The 19,817-nt window shown below is 40.7% G+C and overlaps 1 protein-coding gene across 5 annotated transcripts in view; it reads left to right on the top strand.

Moving 5' to 3' along the window:
* FARP1 (FERM, ARH/RhoGEF and pleckstrin domain protein 1) overlaps window positions 1-13,141 on the top strand; it is a 221,971-nt gene extending 208,830 nt beyond the window's left edge. For 4 of the 5 annotated variants that reach the window (XM_065643079.1, XM_065643070.1, XM_065643061.1 and 1 more), the window contains exons 19-27: window positions 303-433; window positions 3,166-3,234; window positions 5,196-5,285; window positions 6,415-6,497; window positions 6,831-6,943; window positions 7,429-7,592; window positions 9,951-10,058; window positions 11,113-11,264; window positions 12,374-13,141. In XM_065643079.1, the coding sequence (XP_065499151.1) occupies window positions 303-433; window positions 3,166-3,234; window positions 5,196-5,285; window positions 6,415-6,497; window positions 6,831-6,943; window positions 7,429-7,592; window positions 9,951-10,058; window positions 11,113-11,264; window positions 12,374-12,455 (992 nt within the window). In that variant the 3' untranslated portion in view covers window positions 12,456-13,141. Of the gene's footprint in view, window positions 1-302; window positions 434-3,165; window positions 3,235-5,195; window positions 5,286-6,414; window positions 6,498-6,830; window positions 6,944-7,428; window positions 7,593-8,981; window positions 9,119-9,950; window positions 10,059-11,112; window positions 11,265-12,373 lie in introns of all 5 variants that reach the window. The other variant, XM_065643087.1, reaches the window with a different exon arrangement.
* Window positions 13,142-19,817: the final 6,676 nt, after the last annotated feature.

The following is a 19,817-nucleotide window of genomic DNA, read 5'->3' as shown; positions in this document are numbered from 1 at the left end:
TCTGAATTGACTCAACTATTCCTGCAAAGTTTCTGTGGATAAAATCGAGCAAACACTTGGCTGAGGAAATAGACTGTCTCTTCATTACAACGTTCCATCCTCAGAAAGACAATGTCCAGAGTTTGTGCAGTTTTTAGTCTGCCCACGTGGGTTTACACTGCGAGGGAAAAGGGCAACTCAAAGTAGTTGAGGGAAAATAGTAACACAAAGCTTGAGCTCAGGGCAACAGACAAAAGCCATCTTTCTTTTTTGAACGTTCTTGTAAGTTTTTATTAAAGCATTTTATGGTTTTGTCCATCTAGCTGCTTTGGCTGAGATTTCTGAAATGGTGGCTCAGCTCCATGGCAATATGATAAAGATGGAGAACTTCCAGAAGCTTCATGAACTCAAGAAAGACTTGATAGGCATAGACAATCTGGTGATCCCAGGAAGGGTAAGTAGCAGAGTTGTGATCAAGGCCTGATACAATTTCAAAGCATGAGGTATGTTTTAGAAACCTGTTTCTTAAGAGTAGCTGTGGTGTTGCTTTTCCTCATCTGAACCTTTTTCTCTCACCAAAAACTCATCAAACGTAAATATAATAATATCATACAAAACAGCAGCCTTTAAAGTGGGAAGAAGCAATCATCTTCATTACCTTTTTACTGATTTTATTAGGTTTATCTTATGTGTAGATTTGGATGGTTGTGGGCAATTCCAAACATCTATTACAACGGAGGTGGTAAAAATGTAATATTTATCGCAGTGTTCAGAGCTTGAGCAGGTGCATATTTCTTCATTTCTTGCTGCCCTTAATTTTTTTTTTTCAACTCTCGATGCTAGAGCATAGCAGATTAAAGGAAAGAAAGACATTTCTGCTGGAAAACCCTCAGCCCTTTCACGATGCTGGCTTTGAAACTCGTAGCCCTGGGGACAAGGAGTGTCTTTAGTCTACATGTAACGTTAGGCAATGATTTTTGAGACAGCGTTGCCTTAAGTAAACACTTTCAATTGTATTATAAAAATACCAACGTCTCTTTCTTACTTGCCATTTTAAAAAAAAAGCCAAAACAGAGGCTAATTTCAAAGCCTCGGTGTAGTATTTGTAGCCTCTTTTGCTTTTCTGTGTGCACATATCTGTGTGTGCAAACGCAGGAGTTGTCTACTGTTGAAGCAATTTTGTCCCCACTCCCCTGACTTTTGTGTGTAATACACAGAAACACTGCTTATGGCAACTGAAATGCCGGAGAAGATGCATCACTAGATTGTTCTCACTCCTTATGCATTTCTGGGAAACAGCTTGGAAAAAAAGATGAGTTTTACATCGGGCTGCAAACACGGCAGCACTCGAACTTGCCACCCAGCCCTGACGCGCTCCTGCAGAAAGGGGGAGGATTCAAACATTAGAAAAAGGGGTTTGGAGTTGATGTTCTGTCGGGAAGGCAGCAGCAAGCGTGGGTTATTTCTCGCTTTGCGGCTGTTCCCAGCTCCCTCGCTTTGCGTCTTCTCTGTCTCCCAAGGAGCCACCACGGCTCGTGGCTCCATCCAGCGACCCACAGACCATCCCCTTCCTTGGCAAGTCCCATAGGACATTTCACAGCCTTTGCATTTCTCCATTCCATAACATTAAATCCTGTCATTACTTGTCCCTGCTACCCTCTTCTATTTAAAGTCAGAGCAGTCTTCCTCTCCTAGGAAGTTCAAGACAAGGGCAGACGAGGCACAGAGGTTGCTTGTCTGCCAAGGAAAAAAGCACTGGCCGCCGTGCTCTGGCACATCCAAGGTGTCGCAGCTTTCCAGCCCTTTGGCCGCTCTTCTGGCTCCATCTGAAGTCCCTGTCCCAGTGCAGGCTGGGCTGGGAGGCAAATGCCACTGTCACCCATGTCGGGGCTTACCCAAAGGTGGCTGAACTTCATGTCTCAGAGGAGAAGCCTCATTTTAGGCTTCAGCTGTCCTAAAGGCGACTGTAGGTAACCATCCTCTTTGCGTTGCTCCATATGGGGCCTCTGCCGACACCGAGCTCGTTCCTACATTGGACGCTGGAACACTCTGTCATCGGTCAGGCTTGCAGATTGCAGTGACCTGCAGCCTTCAGTGTGTGTGTTCGCACGGCACTTGCCCTGGTGGTGCTGAGCCTGCTAGTGACTGGTATAAATAGTAATTGCAATTAATATTCTTTGGTGACCAACAGCAGCTTCCAGTGACCTCTCAGGTAACACGAGGTCACCGTGGTGCAGGGATAACCACCTCTAGCTGCTTTTTCCAGCCTGTAGCACTCACTCAGTGCAGGTGGGGGCACTGGACACATCACAGCAACCCTAAGGCGACTGGAGTGTCTCTCTGAACAGATTAATCTTTGACAGCAAGTTTATTGCTAAGCTGCAGGTGATTCTGATGCTTTATATGCCTTTTACATGCGCAGTTATGAGTAGAATGACCTTTGAAAGAATGTAATAAATAAATATAAACCTCTTGGCAGGAGCTGGAAGGAGTGACTGAAAAAATGATATTTTCATGGGTTTCAGATAAGTGGGAAGGGTGAGTTACGGTATAGTTCACACGAAGCCTGGGACATCCTGCATTTGGAAAGTTTCAGATGTGCTATTTTTCCTGTAATTCCATCCCTAAACATTCTTAAAGAGTTTGATCTGAATTAATATACTGCATTATATGACACAGATGGTACTAGGATAACTCACGCTGCCAGACAAATGTCCTTCTTTTTCTGCTGCTGATGGTGATGTTGATTTGCGTAGCTGATTTTAGATCTCAGTGAAGAGCTGTGTATACCATACACAAACCAGAAGTTTACCAGCAGCTAACCAGTAACATACAGGCCAACTTATCGTTAGTTTTTAGGTCATTTGTAACATGAAAAATACTCATTCAAAACTGATCAAAGAGCTGTCTGAAGGAATCAGTGTTGGGTAAAGAAAATTTTGCTTAGTTGAATTTTCTTAAGATGAATGAAGCACTATTAAGGAGTTTTTCCTAAAGGCAGTTATGAATGGAAAGAAATTATCCTATAAATAAGATTTTAAACGTATTTAATAAAGAAAATAAAGTCTTGGTGACTGATAATGAAGTCAGTCCTATGACCAAGTAGTCATATTTATGTTTGCATAATAAAAAATGGTCATCATTTTTGCAGAAGGTACGTAGTTATTTTGTATTTATTTCCCACAGGAGTTCATCAGACTGGGCAGTCTCAGTAAGTTGTCTGGAAAAGGTTTACAACAGCGGATGTTCTTCCTGGTAAGCAAGAAGGCAGTTTTTCTTTTTATAATGAAATGTAACTATAGGCAACTATTAGGCAAACTGTTAGACACAAATTGTGTATTACAGTAAGTATTTTTAAACAGCGTTATTTAAGTTAACATAATACATCACCTGTGTAGCTGGTTGTTAAGAACTTGTGTTCTGTCCAAGCTCAATATTCTCGTTGTAACTGCTTCTTACAAAGGTAGAACTATTTATTTTTTTATGACACTGTGAATATCACAATAAAATAATACCTCCTAGCACATTGTCTTAAATAAAACCAGCCATTATAGAATGAACAGCAGCAGCAGGGTTAGTAATCGTGTTCAAAGAAGATAAAGAGTAGCTCCTGGTGATATGAACGATAATCCACATCGTGCCCTCAGGACACATTACAGAACCAAGTTTCTCCACAAACCATCCAGTTTCAGCCCACAAGGGCCCAGCGTGTTGACAGATCTGCCTTTGCCGAGAGGTGCTTTTTGGAGCCCTTGCACTAGGAGAGGTTTTCTCCTCCCGCCATCGCTCGCAGCATTTGCAGCTCACGGTGATCTTGCTCAACCTCCGATCCACGAGAGCCGACGGGATGGCTCCTCCTCTCTTCTCTTGCTGAGTTACTGCCAGGTCCCCATCCTGCTGCTGCTCAGCCCTTGGTGCTGGGGCACTGCGGTGCCCAGCAGAGCCCACAGATTTTATAGTCCCCTGCTATAGGCAGAACCTTAAGGAGTCAGTGCAGCGTGGCAGGAAAATATTAGTACTTCCTTGGCTTCTTGTATGCAAAACTTAGAAGCCAGTAGGTGTGTAGAAAAGCTTGTGGGTGTGCTAGTTTTACAGGATGTTTGACGTTTAATCTTTCAAATGAGCCCAAGATATAATAAAACTGCTAAATCTACCTGGGTAGGATTAGTCTCTGCCTTTAAAAGTACTAAAGAGGAAGCCTAGTGAATATGGTGCCTATTTTATTGCATACCGGAGTTCCTGTTCTGAGATTATATGATACCTCAATATTATACCCATGTAAAACATTTTAAAATTGAGACTAGACTCTCAAGACAGTCAAGAGAAGTCTTTGGTCTGTCTCAAGCCCCGTTTTGGAGATAAAAATCCTGGATAACTATTCTGGGACTCCAAATACATGTGTAGTCATTGGCAAAATTAAATCCCCCTCTAGTGGTGGATCCACATAACTTTGTGAATTACTGCTGTTGGATTGTAGATGTCTGTGGCGAGAGGTGTGTTTCACACCACAGAGTATGATTTTCTTGATGCAACTGTCCGGTTTGAGAAAATCATCCTTCGACCCCGGTGGCACAGTGCAAATATGCCATTTGTACTATGGCAACAAAACGCAGGCGCTCATTTGACGTGCTTTTGACAGCTGCTGTTACATGCAGGAAGCTCTAGGAATTGAGATACTTGGTCTCTTCACCTTGGTATTTCTAACCTAAAGCCATCATCCTTACAACAGGCCTCCCGGTTTCCTTCTGGATATGGGAGTAACAGGCAGCCACTTGATTTGTAGCAGTTATGTTTGACACACCGCCCCGGGGCATCCTTGCTTATCTTTCCACACAAACCAGAAGAAAATATCAGTGAAACACACTTATCTTCCAAAGCTTCCAAGTGCAGCAGAGCAGGAAACATACTGCTTGGTTTCACTGCTGTTGTGGCCTGTTGGTTCTGAGCCAGAGATCATAAAGGCATCGGAAGGTATCCAGTGGAAAATTGTGGGAATGTGCCGGAGACTAGTTGGGAAAGAAGGCAGCGAAAATAACAGGTGCTAATACAAGCTACTGGAATATTGTGGAAACCAGTATTTTGGATTCATGCATCAGGACTGCCATATAAATAGTCAGTACCGGCTAGCTGTCCCGTATTTACCATTCTGATTTTTTTTTTTTTCTACATACGTACATGCCAACATCATCCTAATAATGCTTATTCTTGCTTTTTAGTTCAACGATATTTTGTTGTACACAAGTAGAGGCCTGACAGCATCTAATCAGTTTAAAGTCCACGGGCATCTTCCACTGTACGGCATGACCGTAAGTATTGTGAGAACTTAAGGGATTTGTGCTTAAATAGCCAGATATGAGCCCATTTTAATTGCTTGATTAATTTCTGCTGGGTCAAAAGCAGCAGCAGCTTCAGATTCAGTTAATTCAGAGAAGTTGTGGTTACATTCTGTAGTGCCTGGTGAGGCCGTGTTGGGGTTGGCATGTGTTCGTGCAGCCTTCTACACAAAGGTGGTTATATATAGCAAAAGTTGGGGGGAAAAAAAGCATTTTGGTGGACAGCTTCCTCATAATGCAAACTTCTTGTGACATAGGTTCCTTATTTTTTTTAAACCATAAAATTAACTGTGATTCTTACAAGTAAATCATCACTTATAGACCCACTGTGCAAGGAAGTAAACAGTAGCAACTATCTAATTTCTATTAAAAAAAAAATCCAAATGTTTTCAGCTCTATATTTTAAAGCCAAAGTGGTGGGAAACTGGGAGCAATATGACATTTGGAGCCTTTGTTGCAATTCTTCTGGAAAATAGCCAATTCGGGCCAATAGCGCCTGGTTACCTCTTCTTCTTGATCCCAAAACATGATCCCAAACATGATCCCAAAAGTATTTTTGCTGGTTGCAAAACGCTATCATTCCCCTGTTATTTTCATTGGAACTCCTCGAGGGTTTGTAGCTATTCCATACTGTTTTCCCGAGTTAGATAATCAGTACCACAGTCACTGAAACTAAACACCTTCAAGTTTTATCTAGTTTTCCTAGGAATCTACTCCATTATTGATGTCCACTTGGCGTGGACTTGCTCACAACAGAACGGTGTTATCCTGCAGTGTCCAGAGCATTCCCAGCCTTTGACATATCCTTTTGTGTGATGAATCACTCTTCTGATAAAAATATCACTATTTTCCTTTTTTTTTTCGACCCAAAGCAGACAAAGCCGCGCTTTTGGTTTAAGAGGTTATTGCAGAATGAATGTACTGTTTTTCCAATTTGCAAGCCACCTTTTTTTTTCCTGAATACCTAGCTCGAAATTATTATTTTTTAACATTTCTCTTAGTTTGCTTTTCCCCAATGGTAAGAGGTTGTTCAGTTCACTTTTTCGCCCTAAGAAATCTGTACTTCCTGCAATCTGACCACATTTGGGCTTTTCTCTCTCAGATAGAAGAAAGTGAAGAGGAGTGGGGGGTTCCTCATTGCCTGACACTACGAGGTCACCACCAGTCCATTGTTGTTGCTGCCAGGTAATTCACACATCAACTGTATTTCCCTGTAGCTTTCACAGTGGGACAGATATTAATAGAAAAGCAGAGAAGTGTCATTTTGTTTGGATTTGCCCTCAAAACAATTTCAAAGGTGTATTAAAAAAAAAAAAAAAAAAGAGAAGTGAATGGGACAAAACAGGGTGGCAATTGTACAAGTGAAAACCAAAACTAACTTGTTAGGGAAAAAAAAACCTGGCATTTCGTGCCTGAATTTCTTTCTTTAAATTAAAAGCAAGCTCGGCTTGTGACTACTTCTTAGAGTTTGCTTTCAGCTCGTATGAAAGTGAACAAGCCCTGAATTTTCTTTGTTAGTACCCGCGCTGAGATGGACAAATGGACTGAGGACATTCAGATGGCGATAGACCTGGCAGAGAAAAGCAGTGGCCCTGGCCCGGAGTTACTGGCCAGCAGCCCACCTGACAATAGTAAGTAATTGCTCGAGAGAAGGTTTTATTTGCTTTAGTCAGAATGAGTAGCGATTGCTTCTAAGCAAGGTGGTGAAAAATGCTGGCCACAGGTCAAACTGACACATTTGAAGTTGATTTATATATAAATATGTTTATATATGTGCCATTTTAATGCTCTTGTTGAACTTTCTAGCAGAAAGTGTCACTGAATAGAGAAGTGACTTAAGCAATAACGATTCCAGGAACTATTTAAAAAGGTTTGGGCAGTGCCTGTTCTTGAAAGGTATTAAAAGCACCAACAAAGCACATAGTTAGTCTTTGATTCTAACACTTGCAGAAACACGTAAAAAAAAAATCTATTTAACATCTGCACAAAATTATTTCTAAAAGTGTGTTTTAAAATTAGTTCACAATATTGTGGACAGACTTGATTTGTTTAATTTTTCCAATTATGTATGTTGTTGCATAGAGGAAGAAAGATGCTTTTTCCCTGCATTTCATAGAGTCTCCTGATGAAACTACTGTAGACCAGGAATCTGAGGACGACCTCAGTGCATCCCGCACCTCACTCGAACGTCAGTCACCCCACCGTGGCAACACTACGGTGCACGTCTGCTGGCACAGAAATACCAGTGTTTCAATGATCGACTTTAGTATTGCTGTGGAGGTATCTGCCTCAGAACCATCTGAACTGCAGCTCCAGACTTGCTCTTGAATGACAGTTTCCTTTTTGCTCCTTCTTAATAAGTGCAGCTATTCCCTTGTCTGCTGCTGAGGAGGTTTCCAGCACATCTATTTAACTGACTCCAAATGATGGCATAAACCATCAGGCAAGACGCACGTGTCCGCTCCCTTAGTGCGTCTTTTTAAAATCAGTTAGAGCAGTAATTTTCACGTCCAAAAAGATGCTGATGCTTTTTTAAAATTTAAAGCAGGTCAAACCGTCTTAGTGCTCTCAGTTACAGAGGCATTAAGTCGTTGCTTGAGCTAAAAGGATATTGTCTTTAGCTGCTGCAGCCAGAGTTTTAATTCTGTGTATTACTAACTTACTTTCTTTACCCAGCCATCTTTCCTGGAACCTTGTCTCATTGCTCAGTCTCATCTGCTTTTTCTTTGTTTGCATTTTCCACCTCAAAATCAAAATCCTTTTTCCTGCCCCGATCACAACTAAGCCAGTTTGATGCACATTCGCTAATCCTGTACTCAACAGGCGAGATGCAGACATTGACTTTTCAAAGATTAAAATGAAAGACTCCTAGCTCGGTGTAGGTTTTAGGATGAGGTGCTAAGCTTAGGCGTTGAGCCTGCTTAGGTGTTCTTCCTTCACCCAAGAGAGGCCCCAGGGAGCTCCGAGTACTTTATCCCAGTCCTCATCAAATGGAAGTTTATGCTCAAAGAAAATGGTAAAAGGAATCTTAGAGCTGAGGTGACTTGCACCCATGAGGCACCCTTGGCCATCAAGGCAGCACTGCTCCAGAAAAGAGGTACCGATGCAGAACGGAGAGGTGCAAGGACAGGCCCTGCTCGTAGTTTGTGTAACTGCCTCTGGTTTTAAACAGAAAACGAGTTGGTTGCTGAAATACGAGAAAGAAAATTATTCTTTACTGGAAAATGCTGACTGTAGAGCCTCAGTTCAATCCCACGCAGGTGGATTTTCTGCCCTTTATGACCTGCAAGGGAGAAATAGTTCAGCACGGAACAAGGTCTCATATTTTTCCCTAGAGCACAGGGCTTATTATAAATAGATATAAAACTGAAACCAGTGACTAATTCAGATGATTAAAACATTTAGTGGGCAAATCTTTTGGTCTGAAATCAGTGCTCACTGTTCCTTATTTTTGTCCCTTCCCATGCCTCAAATGAACGCAAACAAAGCAGCGATGACCAAACGCACCCCGGAGACATACGTTGTTCTGTGAAAACATCTCCAGCCCCGCCGCTGTTCCATGCGTGGCAGGTTACGCTCATGCTCACGTCATTCCGTCGGTGGCTCTCACTTCAGCATTATCGTTTATTTTCTTTGTGTCTCTCCTCCTTTCTGTCTCTCTCGTGGTAGACGATCCTCTCTCTGTCAGTGACTGTCCTTCCCTACCTGCTGGACTGATCAGTGATCAGCGGCCTGTTTCCATTTCATATGTCTGCTGGTACCGAATGCAAAGCCTGTCCTTTTATGATATCCTCCAGAGTAACGAGGTAACAGAAAATTAAGGAGTACACCTGTAACTTAGGGCAAGGAGGCTACGGTCCAGATACCAGAGAAATGGGGTGATTTGAAGCAAAGGCTTTAATGTATAGCCTAGGACTGGATAAAACAGAACATTTTCAAGAATACTTAATTTGTAGCAGATAAATCAGGACCACCAGGCTTTGAGTACTGAGCTTTACGTATTAAGTTATTAGCTTCTTCATTATATAAAGAGAATGGTGTAAACAGCTGTTTGGATCCAGGTGAGAGCCCTTACAGTCAACGAGGAATGGGAACTAATTAATGCTTTGCTGAGACCTCCCCGTCATTTGCAAGTCACAATGATGCTGGACTTTACATCTTCACTATGTGAAGAGCAGCCAAGAACAAGGTTAACAGGCCTTGCTTCTGAAATCTTTGAAAAGTTACCATGTGAACTCACTGGGTACTGAGAGCTCAATCCCTAATTGCAGTTCTAAAGTATGTCATGATTTTCTTTTACATCACAAATTCATGTCAGATTTTCTGTTTCCATTACTCAAAGTATCATTTTGAAACAACAAAGACAGACTAGAGTAACAAGACTGACTGATGTTTGGTAATATATTACTGAAAACCACCTCAATTTAGAAAAGTAAGTGTAGTATTAGAAGTACCCAGCTACAAACAAAAAATATGTTACATAAAGTACTACTTAGTTGTAGAAAAATGCAGCAGTATGTCCATTCAACCAAAACATTTTCACGTACAAGGTCATATGCAACCAGATAACTTTTATTACAATAATTAAACTGCAGGTACCTTTCCCTATTTTATTTAGCTACTTTTGATCTGTTGCAGAACCAGCTGTCTGGAAATCTCCTCAGAAAATTCAAAAACAGCAACGGGTGGCAGAAGCTTTGGGTGGTGTTCACCAACTTCTGTATGTTTTTCTACAAATCGCACCAGGTAACAGACCGCGCGAGCATGTGGGGCTGGAGAAAACCTTTTGTTTTCTCAAAGCGATGGCAGAGAGAAAAGGAGATATCGGTCCCGGTTGCTGTCAGTGAGGGACGCAGGTGCCCTGGTCACAGCTACGCAGCCTTTGCCAGCGCTGGAACGTGGAGCAGAGCCCGTTCTCAACCTGCTCACTTGTCAAGTGGAGAACGTGTGCTCCTTTCCAGAAAACCTTCCTCCTGCACAGTGCATTTCATCCCTCAAAGTACGGCAGATACCACTGCTGCTCACGCTCCTGTGCGAGTTAAAACGAGAGTTTTCTCCTGTACAAATTCTGAGGTTATTACAATTACAAACTTATTAGTGACTTGGAAACTTTGTTTGCCATCACTGGCACTCAAATCAAACTAGAGAGAACAGCAGCCAGTGATTCATCCATCTGAGCGAACATCCCACTGCAGAAAGAGGGCGTTTTGCCTTTTGAATCTCTGTCGGCGCAGGGTGTAAGCATAAAATAATTCCAGTCACTACATTGTTTCATTGCGATAGAAATCCTTAATGATAGAGTTTCTGCGCTAAAAAAAAGATAAAATAATGAATTGTAGGATCTTCTACACATAAGCAGGATAACGAAATGATTTGTCCGTACATGTCAGACAAAGCAGGAGCACTTAAGCAAGGAGTGCTGCAGGGTGGCCGTGACATTTCTGAAGGAGCAGGTGTTTGCGCGGCTGGGATGGACGCAGTGCTCTACTGATGCCAGATGATGGAGCTTTATGTTCATCAGTTTGAAAGTAGTGGGAGTGCAAGACTTCAGACAAGTTTCTTATGAGGAAATACCGACAGGATCAGCCTGTGACAGATCCTGATGAGAAGGATCCATAAAGATGGGCAAGCTGGCACTACCAGACAATTAAGTTCATTGTGATTGTATAAAGCTGGTAGTTTTCCATGCGATGTGGTGATCACCTTTACATGAGCGTGTGTGTCTGTCTTCCATTGACTTCTGTGATCTCTGCACTTAAGGGCATGTGATCTCACAGCATTTTCCGTCATTTCTTTTCAGGACAATCATCCTTTAGCCAGCCTGCCTTTACTGGGATATTCACTTACCATTCCTTCCGAATCTGAAAACATTCACAAAGATTATGTGTTCAAGCTACATTTCAAATCCCACGTGTACTACTTCAGGGCTGAAAGCGAATACACATTTGAAAGGTAAGTCAGCCTTCTGTGAGAGGGAATTTTGTGAAATTCCCAGATTTTTTACCAAACAAGGTTAGTAGATGGGAAGTTTATAGTAAATTGATTCACTAGTAGTTCAGCACAACTAGAGAAAGCACCCTTTACAATTTAAAATGAAATTTTAAACCTGATAATGCTAAAAGCAAGTGGTTGTTTTTGATAATGTAGTAGCTGTGATAGCGATCACTACAAATGCTGCGTTACGTGCAGGAATTACCCAGGCAAAATTGATCGGGCCGCACGGGGAGCTCCGGGGCTCAGGCTTCAGGGAGCATGTGAACAGATCACAGGACTTTTCGGGAGCTATGCAGAATAACTTCGCTCCCTCTAGTACAACTGGATGGAAAAAACGCACCTGGAATAAAATTCTTATTTTTCACAGAAGCGGCTGTTCTTACCGTGTATTTCTGCCACTTCAGCATGTAATTTTTACACCTCCCGCTGAATTTCAGATAAATGGAGAGGCGGGAGACAGGTACTACTCCTAAATTGCGGTTTGAGGTTGTTCATACTGGGAACTTTTACACTCTTTTATATGAAGCATTAACATGTCAAAAAACTTAATGTGCTCTCTTATTGAAGAAAGCTATTAAGTTTTAGCCCTGTCAGTCTAAAACTATAAGTGAGGCAAATGGTGGGAAGGAGGTGACTAAATAAATGAGTAGAATAGGAAAAAACACAAAAGCCCTTTCTCAGTTCTAGGAAAAAGAGGTAGGAACTGCAGATGAATTACGTTTTTTCACTCTAGGATTAAGGGTGGTTGGTCTCAACTGCTCATCACTTGGACCATCCAGAAAAAAGAAAGAAAAAAAAAAAGAGAGATCTAGTGTCTGCAGAACAAGTAAAACCGCTACTAAGTTAATTAATTTTGGGTCCGGCCTCCCCGTTTGTCCTCTCTAAACCTCCTTTCACGTGTGCGTTTGGCAGCCATTTGGATCTAGACTTCAGGTAGACTTGGGACTAGAGAGCAAGATGCTCCCATAGGCACTGAAAATAAAACTGTGTACGACTACTGGCACAGACTGTCTTTCGGGAACCCTTTCCCCAGGAATTGACTGTTCTGTTTGTGTATCTCCGGGCAGGTGGATGGAAGTGATCCGAAGCGCCACCAGCTCTGCCTCACGCACTCAAGCTCTGAGCCACAAAGAGCCTCACGCCTATTGATGGCTGAACGAGCCACCGTGTTGATTGTCCAGCAGCTGCTGATTTTCTAGAGGACATTTGAAACTCTTTTCTCCCTCCAAGTTTAGGAAAACTTACAATTTGGTAAAAGAAAAAAATTCGTATGGTTTTGCAGAAACTTTCACAATTCCTCAGCAAAACTGTTTTAAGTTCAAACTAGCTTACCATCATCCCAGTGGCTGCAGAGCGTTTCATGTCTTGTATTTTGTCATTCTGTGCTGTTTTTAGCTTGTGCCAGTATTAAGATATTGTCCTTATTAGAGTGCCAAATGCCAAAAGACATTTCGTTGCCTCAAAGATTGCACCTAAAAAAAAAAAGATGACTTCACAATCTAAAAACTTTCTCCTCTGAGGCAAACACTATTTCTTCTCTTTTCATAAAAATATATTATTTTTTTTTACCATGATAATCTGTAGACTGCTGGATTTTTAAATGTAGATGGACTTCCACAGTATAGAATATAATTATTATATATACAGTAAGCAGTCTAACAGGAATGAGCTAACTTTCAGATTTCATTTTTTTTCCCCCCAGTCTTTCTACATTTAATCAGCAAAGAATTACTAATTTTCTGTCTTTAACAAGGAACCAGTTTACAGCTCGTTCTCATTTCCCTTTGGGATTACAAATCCATGTGGTATAAATAAAGTATAGGATTCTTATCTAACCATTTTCTTGGTGCAAGTTGACCAAATCGTTCACCTGTTGGCTTTGAAAAGTTAAATACTACTTGCAAGATGAAAAATTTTTAAAATAATCCAGTGCAATATTATTTGGGCTGTTAATGTACTGTGAATGGTATGTACAAGAAGAAATTAAAGGCTGTGGTGACATTCTGCTGTTTGTTTTACAAACTTGAAAGCGAACCTGTACCCTCTGAGAACCGCAGCTCTTTGTGATTAGTTTGTAGAGTGTTTTGGTAACTAAATTGCTCTAAGCTGGGGGTACTACTGCAGCCCCAAGTTGCCATCCTGCCTGCTGCACATCCCCGTGTGACTTACCGTTTGTTGTTGGAATTTCAGTCTGTCGCCCCAGTGCTCAGTATGCAGAGGGCAGCAGCAGAAATGCCCATTTCACGTGCCTGGCTTTAAGATCAGCTCACACCGGATTTTCGGATAAGCTGTTGGCCCGCTCAGGAGGTTGGCAGCAGTAAGTCTACCATGCTTAGATGGTTTTCCTTATGTTTTAAGAAACACTTCATCAGGAGGGTGATGTAAAGCTTCCACTAACAGAAATTCAAGATGATGGAAGCACGTTTATCACCATTACAGGCCTTGGAGGAAACACAGCACTAGGCACAGGGGCCCAAATACAGATCTGAGAGGTGAAGCTGGGACAATTCAACCCTTAGTTTTTCTTTGTGTTATTCACTTTGTTAATGGCTTACCTGTGTGCGATGTATGAAATGGCTTACAGCTTGGCTCACAACTAAAGGGAATAAAATACCTCACAATTCTATCATATATATTCCTGTTTCAAGACAGTAAAGCATTCTTTCTGTTGCCCCCACCTCAAACAGAGACACGTAGATATCTCCATCCAAGCATAGGACGGGCTCCTAACCCCTAGGACAAGCAGCATTCCCCAGGGCCAGATCTGAGCCCCCCAACAAAGGGAAACAAGTATTTCAGAGTAATTCCTTCAGGTGACCCAGGCAAGTAACTTCTTGCAGTTGCTCTTTTCCTTCGCTGTTTCCACTGAATGTTGAGTATGGATGTAATGATCACCTATACCCCGTGGCACCACCTCAGTTCAGTTATGACACGATGAAGGACAAACGTGAAAGCTGGTAGGAGACTCTGAAGACCTTTTTCCCACTCGCAGGTCCCACTGGCTTGTCCCTTCCCTGCAGGGCCAAAATGAGTGAGTTCAACAACCTCCATGAAGCAACAGTGTACAGGAACTACAGTGCTTCAGGACTGACCAAGAATGTGAACAACGATGTTTATAGTGACCAACAGCAACGCAGCAGCAGCTGCCTATAGGCTTGGAAAAACAAAAATGAGGAAGCAACAGCATGTGGTGTTGCGATGAAGTAAAGGGCTGCAGGCATTATCCCCCCAAAAACATTATTATTGAGCTGTAAAATAATATCTGACAAGCCTTACGTGCTAGGTCCTTACATTGTCCTTTACAATTGTTATCTGTAACACTGAGATTTTTTTTTTTTTTTAATGGAAATTCTATTGAGGGCCATGCCCTTAGTTCAGCTAAAATTGAATTTTATTTCAGATAACTGGGCCTTGTGGGATACAATCTTGTTAGTGCTACCTGCTCCAGGTGTGTATTTTGAGCTCTAAAAAGAAAGGCTTTTATTTACAGTCCCGAAATCTGGTAACACCTTTTCTAGGTATGTTTCATTTTCACACAAAGTAAGTTGGGAAAATAAGTTTTCTGTAATATCTAAGGCAAAGATCAAGACACAGTTCTGTTTATCATGCCAGCAGAGCCCTCACATGGCTGTGGATGCAACATCAGCGTACCCACCTGGTTCATTGTTCCATGTTTTCACCTTTTTGTATTATCTTTTTTTCTACAGAAAAGATATTTTCCCTTCTTTACCAGTGTGATGATTTTTTTTTTAATGGAACCGATTGAACTACTCTCATTTTTCAGTATTTTTGTAGTTCTTTATTCCTAAGGTTAACCCAAAACTGAAATAACAGAGAATAAAAGCGGCTGTCTTGACAGTTGCATCTTACAATCAGCTGGAGTCTATGTGTGTGAATAAACCTCATGGTTCACTAGAATGCTGTATTATGTCACCACTTTTCTTTTTTCTTTTTTTTAATCCCGATTCACACCAAACTGCTGGCCATCTAATCAAGTGGAGTGCGGAGAGATGTAGGGTTGCTCTGTGCCACGTTACCAGCCATGACCAAATACACCATTGTCGTGTTTAAGCAGTGGGGAAAAAATACCCTGAAACTGCTCACTCCAAGAGATTTGTTCTTTTCAGCTTCAAATAACAAACATCTAAAAGCAAAAGAAAAACTTCATTGCCATAGGCAGTTGCTCCACACGCAATGGGATCAGCAAAGCCTGGACTCCTGTGGATTTTTTTGCACAAGGCCAAGCAGCTTCCTCATGTCTCTGCTGACTTAATAAATATGTCTTAATGGAAGTTAGTATACCTCAGGCCTATCTATTTTCACAGTATTTTAATTAATCATTGTTGAGACCTCAATCTGTTTGTAATCTCAGCTGAAACCAGTCAAAAAAATGCCAGGCTGAAAGACAGGTTAGCAGGTAGGGAAATGCAGGCTGTGACAGCAGAGATCTTGATAAAGGTCTCTGACTAGAGAAGTCTCACAAGGAAAACTCATTTTAGAGACAAAACCAGGGGCAATAACCCACTGTTCCATCAGCCAAGAACAAAACAGAGAGACAAGTGGGACCTGAAAAGCCCAATTTTGACCAGTTTTCCTTTTTATGCAGGACCAAGCATGTGGTCTTCTCCCTCAAAATAAAACAGAATTATGGGTGTGCAGATACACACAAACAACCCTCTCTACCCCCTCCAGGGTCATGGAAAAGTTGGTAGAGGAAAAAAAAAAAAATTGGCAATGATGTGACACGTTTTTTAACAGCAGAAAACAGTAATGAAATATAATGACAGGAATGCAGCTGTCAGACAGTTTGCCACTCTGTTGTACGGGTAATTAAAGATGTGATGTTTGGGGTTAAGCTAATTCCACTTGATGTGAGCCCTTCATCAGTTTAACTGGGCCAGCAGGATGGGGAACACAAAGCAGGTTTTAAATTGTTGCCATGTGTAAACTAGCACATTGTCTTACTATAGGACAAATTGTAATACAGAACTGCACATATTTAACCAACACAGTACATTTGCAGTCACTTGAATGTGTAGGTAAAAAATACAACCTTAATCAGGAAAAGAACTAAAGTTCCCACATGGTCAGGCCTCTTCTTCCTGAGAGGACATCCCCAAGTCTTATCTTAACTCACTACTCAGATGGCAAAGTTTCATTAAACTTTTCCTTCTTTATTTCTAGGGCATGTAGTTTACAAGGAGTTTTACTATGTTAGAGTGACAAAAGTAAAATTTAAATACACGGCTATAAACAGGCAGCAATATTACAGAAAACAAGGTGTACACTTCAGTTGTCCTCTGTAATCATGCTTTAAAAGAAGGCAGGAAACCATTACATACAATTTGTCTACTGCATATGCTCAGTGCAATTACCAGCACATCTGCAAAATACAGTTAAAAAGAGCAAGCTTGCAGATTTGTGCTATACTTTAAGGTCCTCCCCAGCAACTTACAAAAATAATTTGCGATTGTCTGATCCTTTGCATTTACAACTGTGCTTATTAGCACTTCTGATCATCTTCCAGTGGTGACGTTTTGGAAGGCAAAACCACGTTTCCTTAAAAGTAAAGCTTATGTAAAATTATTACAAACTGGTACCGCGTTGTTTAGAAAAAATAATACGGAATGCCACACAAAATGGTAAGAGCTAAATGAGACATTTCACGAGTGCGTAACAGTAGAGGCAGAGGAAGGAGTGGGGTGGATGAAGCAGGACAGGAGCTCACGACGTGCTGGCCGCTTTGCGGTTTGGCACCGGCTCTTACCTTCCCCTTGGCCCGGTGCTCTGCAGCGAGGCCAGAACACCGAAGTCACATCGTTCCACTGGTTCATCAGTCCATACCCACACGGACATACACAAAATGTTGAGAAAGAGCTGCTTGCCTATCACACCAAAAGCATTTCTGTACTACAGTGACTGTGCCATCATCCTTTAGTAACCCAGTGATCAATTACAAAGTGCAACTGCGAGGAAAATTAAGTTAAAAAAATAGATTACGCATCTGATATACTTACAAAAAGCAAGCCTTCAGTTCAAATGACTGATTTCTTTATTTATTTACTGCCTAATCTTGAAATCCCTGACAAATAAGCAGTTCCACTAATTTAAATGTTTGCATAAATCAGGATAGCTCGTTGCTTAGTATATTCAAGACTGAGTGAAGAACTACTACCTGCACAGAAAATTCATCAGTGCAACATTATAACACAGAAATGTTTTTCACATGAAACAACCTCTCAAAAATATCAATACACTTCTTTGTCTTTCAGCAACTGAGGCCATGCTTCTTTCAAATGAAGCTCCTCTTCTGTTACTGATACAGATCTGATTTTTAAAGCATCGATACTTTTCAATAGCAAATGATTGTAATTTTACATTCAAGTTACAGCACGCTTTTTGCAGTGAATCTCAGTTTAAGATATAGTCTGTATTTAAATAATCTATATATTACATATAAAAATACACATCTGTACCATAAATGAGGTCTTGTCTTTTTCTAAATGTCCCAGCCTTTTGGCCAACCGCCCTTGCTGCAGGTCTGACTCATCTTAAGCTCCTAAACCAAAGGACACATTCACCAAGCAAATTCTGCCACGATCTACTCAGAGAAGTATTTCCTCAACAGAGAGTCCTGGAACACAATTAAAACGCAACTCAAAAAAAATGTACGTGTAATTTTTTAAAATGATTGCTCAAAAGCAGTGTACCCTTGAATTTCATTCAGTTTTCTGATTGAGAAATTCTTGCGATTCCAGCCAGCACCATAAATTTAACTTCCCCACTAATTCTCTGGGTTCTGGGCATCTCCAAGTAAGCTCGTTTAATTTAAAGTCGTTACTTTAACAGATGACTGGGGAAAAGCTTCCATTAATCTATTTGTATTTCAAATGCAAACAAAACTGTTTATTTCTATGTGCTGTAACAGCACATATTTGCTGAATGTTTTAATGTGGAGACCTCAACAAGTGAATTTTCCAGACACACATTTCCTAACAGCAGAGCTACATTTGTTTCCTCAAGGATAAGCCTATCCTTAACATTAAGAGCACACAAACCAACATATTTAAAGCTATTAATCAAAGAGGAGTTACAAACCATTGCTCAAACTTATGCATTGTTCAATTTACTTTAAATTGCCTCAGCCATAAAGGAAAACCATTACCTCAAAATGCTGACAAACATCGTGTTTAAGACTATGGCTACAAGAATAAGCACACACAGACCCATTTCTTTCCATTGTTGTGTCAACCTGCTCAGATATTTCATCACTCTGTTAGCATGACTGTGTCCTCTGTTAAATTATTCAATTAATAATTAAGGCTATGGATATGCATAGAATAAGGGCTATCATGGTGAGAGGAAGTCCTGCAAGGAGACCTCACCAGCTTCCAGAACGGTTAGGGAACCTGGGTCTTTTTGTACCAAGCCAGGAAGATATGCCTATACTTTTAAAATTTTAATCCTTTCTGTTCCAAAACTTCTATCTATCTATCTATATTTTTTTAATTAAAGAAATCAGTTACCTCATTGTCATGGAAAACATAAAATCATCAATTTCTTCATTAAAAACAAGGCAAAAATGCTCTCTTAGCTACCAGAATAAGAAGCACCTGAAAATAGCCTTGGCAAAACAAACCAAGGTAAACCTCAGAGTAATACTATGGAAAAAAAAAAAAAGCGCCACTTTATCAACTGTGTAACTAACGTTACTATTTCCAAAAACCAAAAAACCATAAGTCAGCTATCTAGGAGCACTCAGAGGAACAGTGGAAAGTTCAAAACTCAGATTTTTCAAGAAGAAAGATGAGTAAGAGGACATAGGATACAACACTCAGGCTCAGTCCTTCTGTCTAAAATCTGTCATTCACAGTAAAGAGATGCACAGATTCAGGCAGCAAGACTGAATATTGAATCTATGGATAATTTTTCTTTTACCCTACACGACATTCATTTTAATGATAAAAATAAGCATGATGAAGAAATATCTGCCACTGTCTCAGAGCCAACATCTTAATGAGATATTTCAGAATAAATGTAGATAAAGATTTATTTGTGTGAGCATTCGAACATGTTTAGGTGAAAAAAAACTTGTATCTGAATTCCACTACAAGATTCACAAATAACTACTACTAAAATTGAACAATACATAGGGTTCAGAATTTGCATTGGCACAATTTAAAACTGAAAATATGAAAGAGCTCATTCTTTAGGAAACGCAATAATTTAAATTTAAAGCTTTGAGAGACAAGGTGTATTAAATTTAAAACAACCAGAAGTAGTACCATAATTAGATAGATAGTCACGCTCAGAATATAGATTAAAAGGAAGAAGTACTGGAGAAACAGAATAAAACTGTGTCTTTGCTGAGGTACGAATAGAAGGTTCCATAGTACAGGATTAACTCTTTCGATGGCAAATCCTTCACATACAAAAATCAAACCAAGATTCACTTATCACATAATTCAAAATTTACATGTAATAAAGGCAAGGCAATACTCAGTTATGGCC

Source organism: Caloenas nicobarica, chromosome 1 (genome assembly GCF_036013445.1).
Source record: "Caloenas nicobarica isolate bCalNic1 chromosome 1, bCalNic1.hap1, whole genome shotgun sequence".
In the NCBI taxonomy this organism is placed as follows: domain Eukaryota; kingdom Metazoa; phylum Chordata; class Aves; order Columbiformes; family Columbidae; genus Caloenas; species Caloenas nicobarica.
Note: the sequence above shows the minus strand (reverse complement) of the source record. Positions and strands in the feature narration are given on the sequence as shown.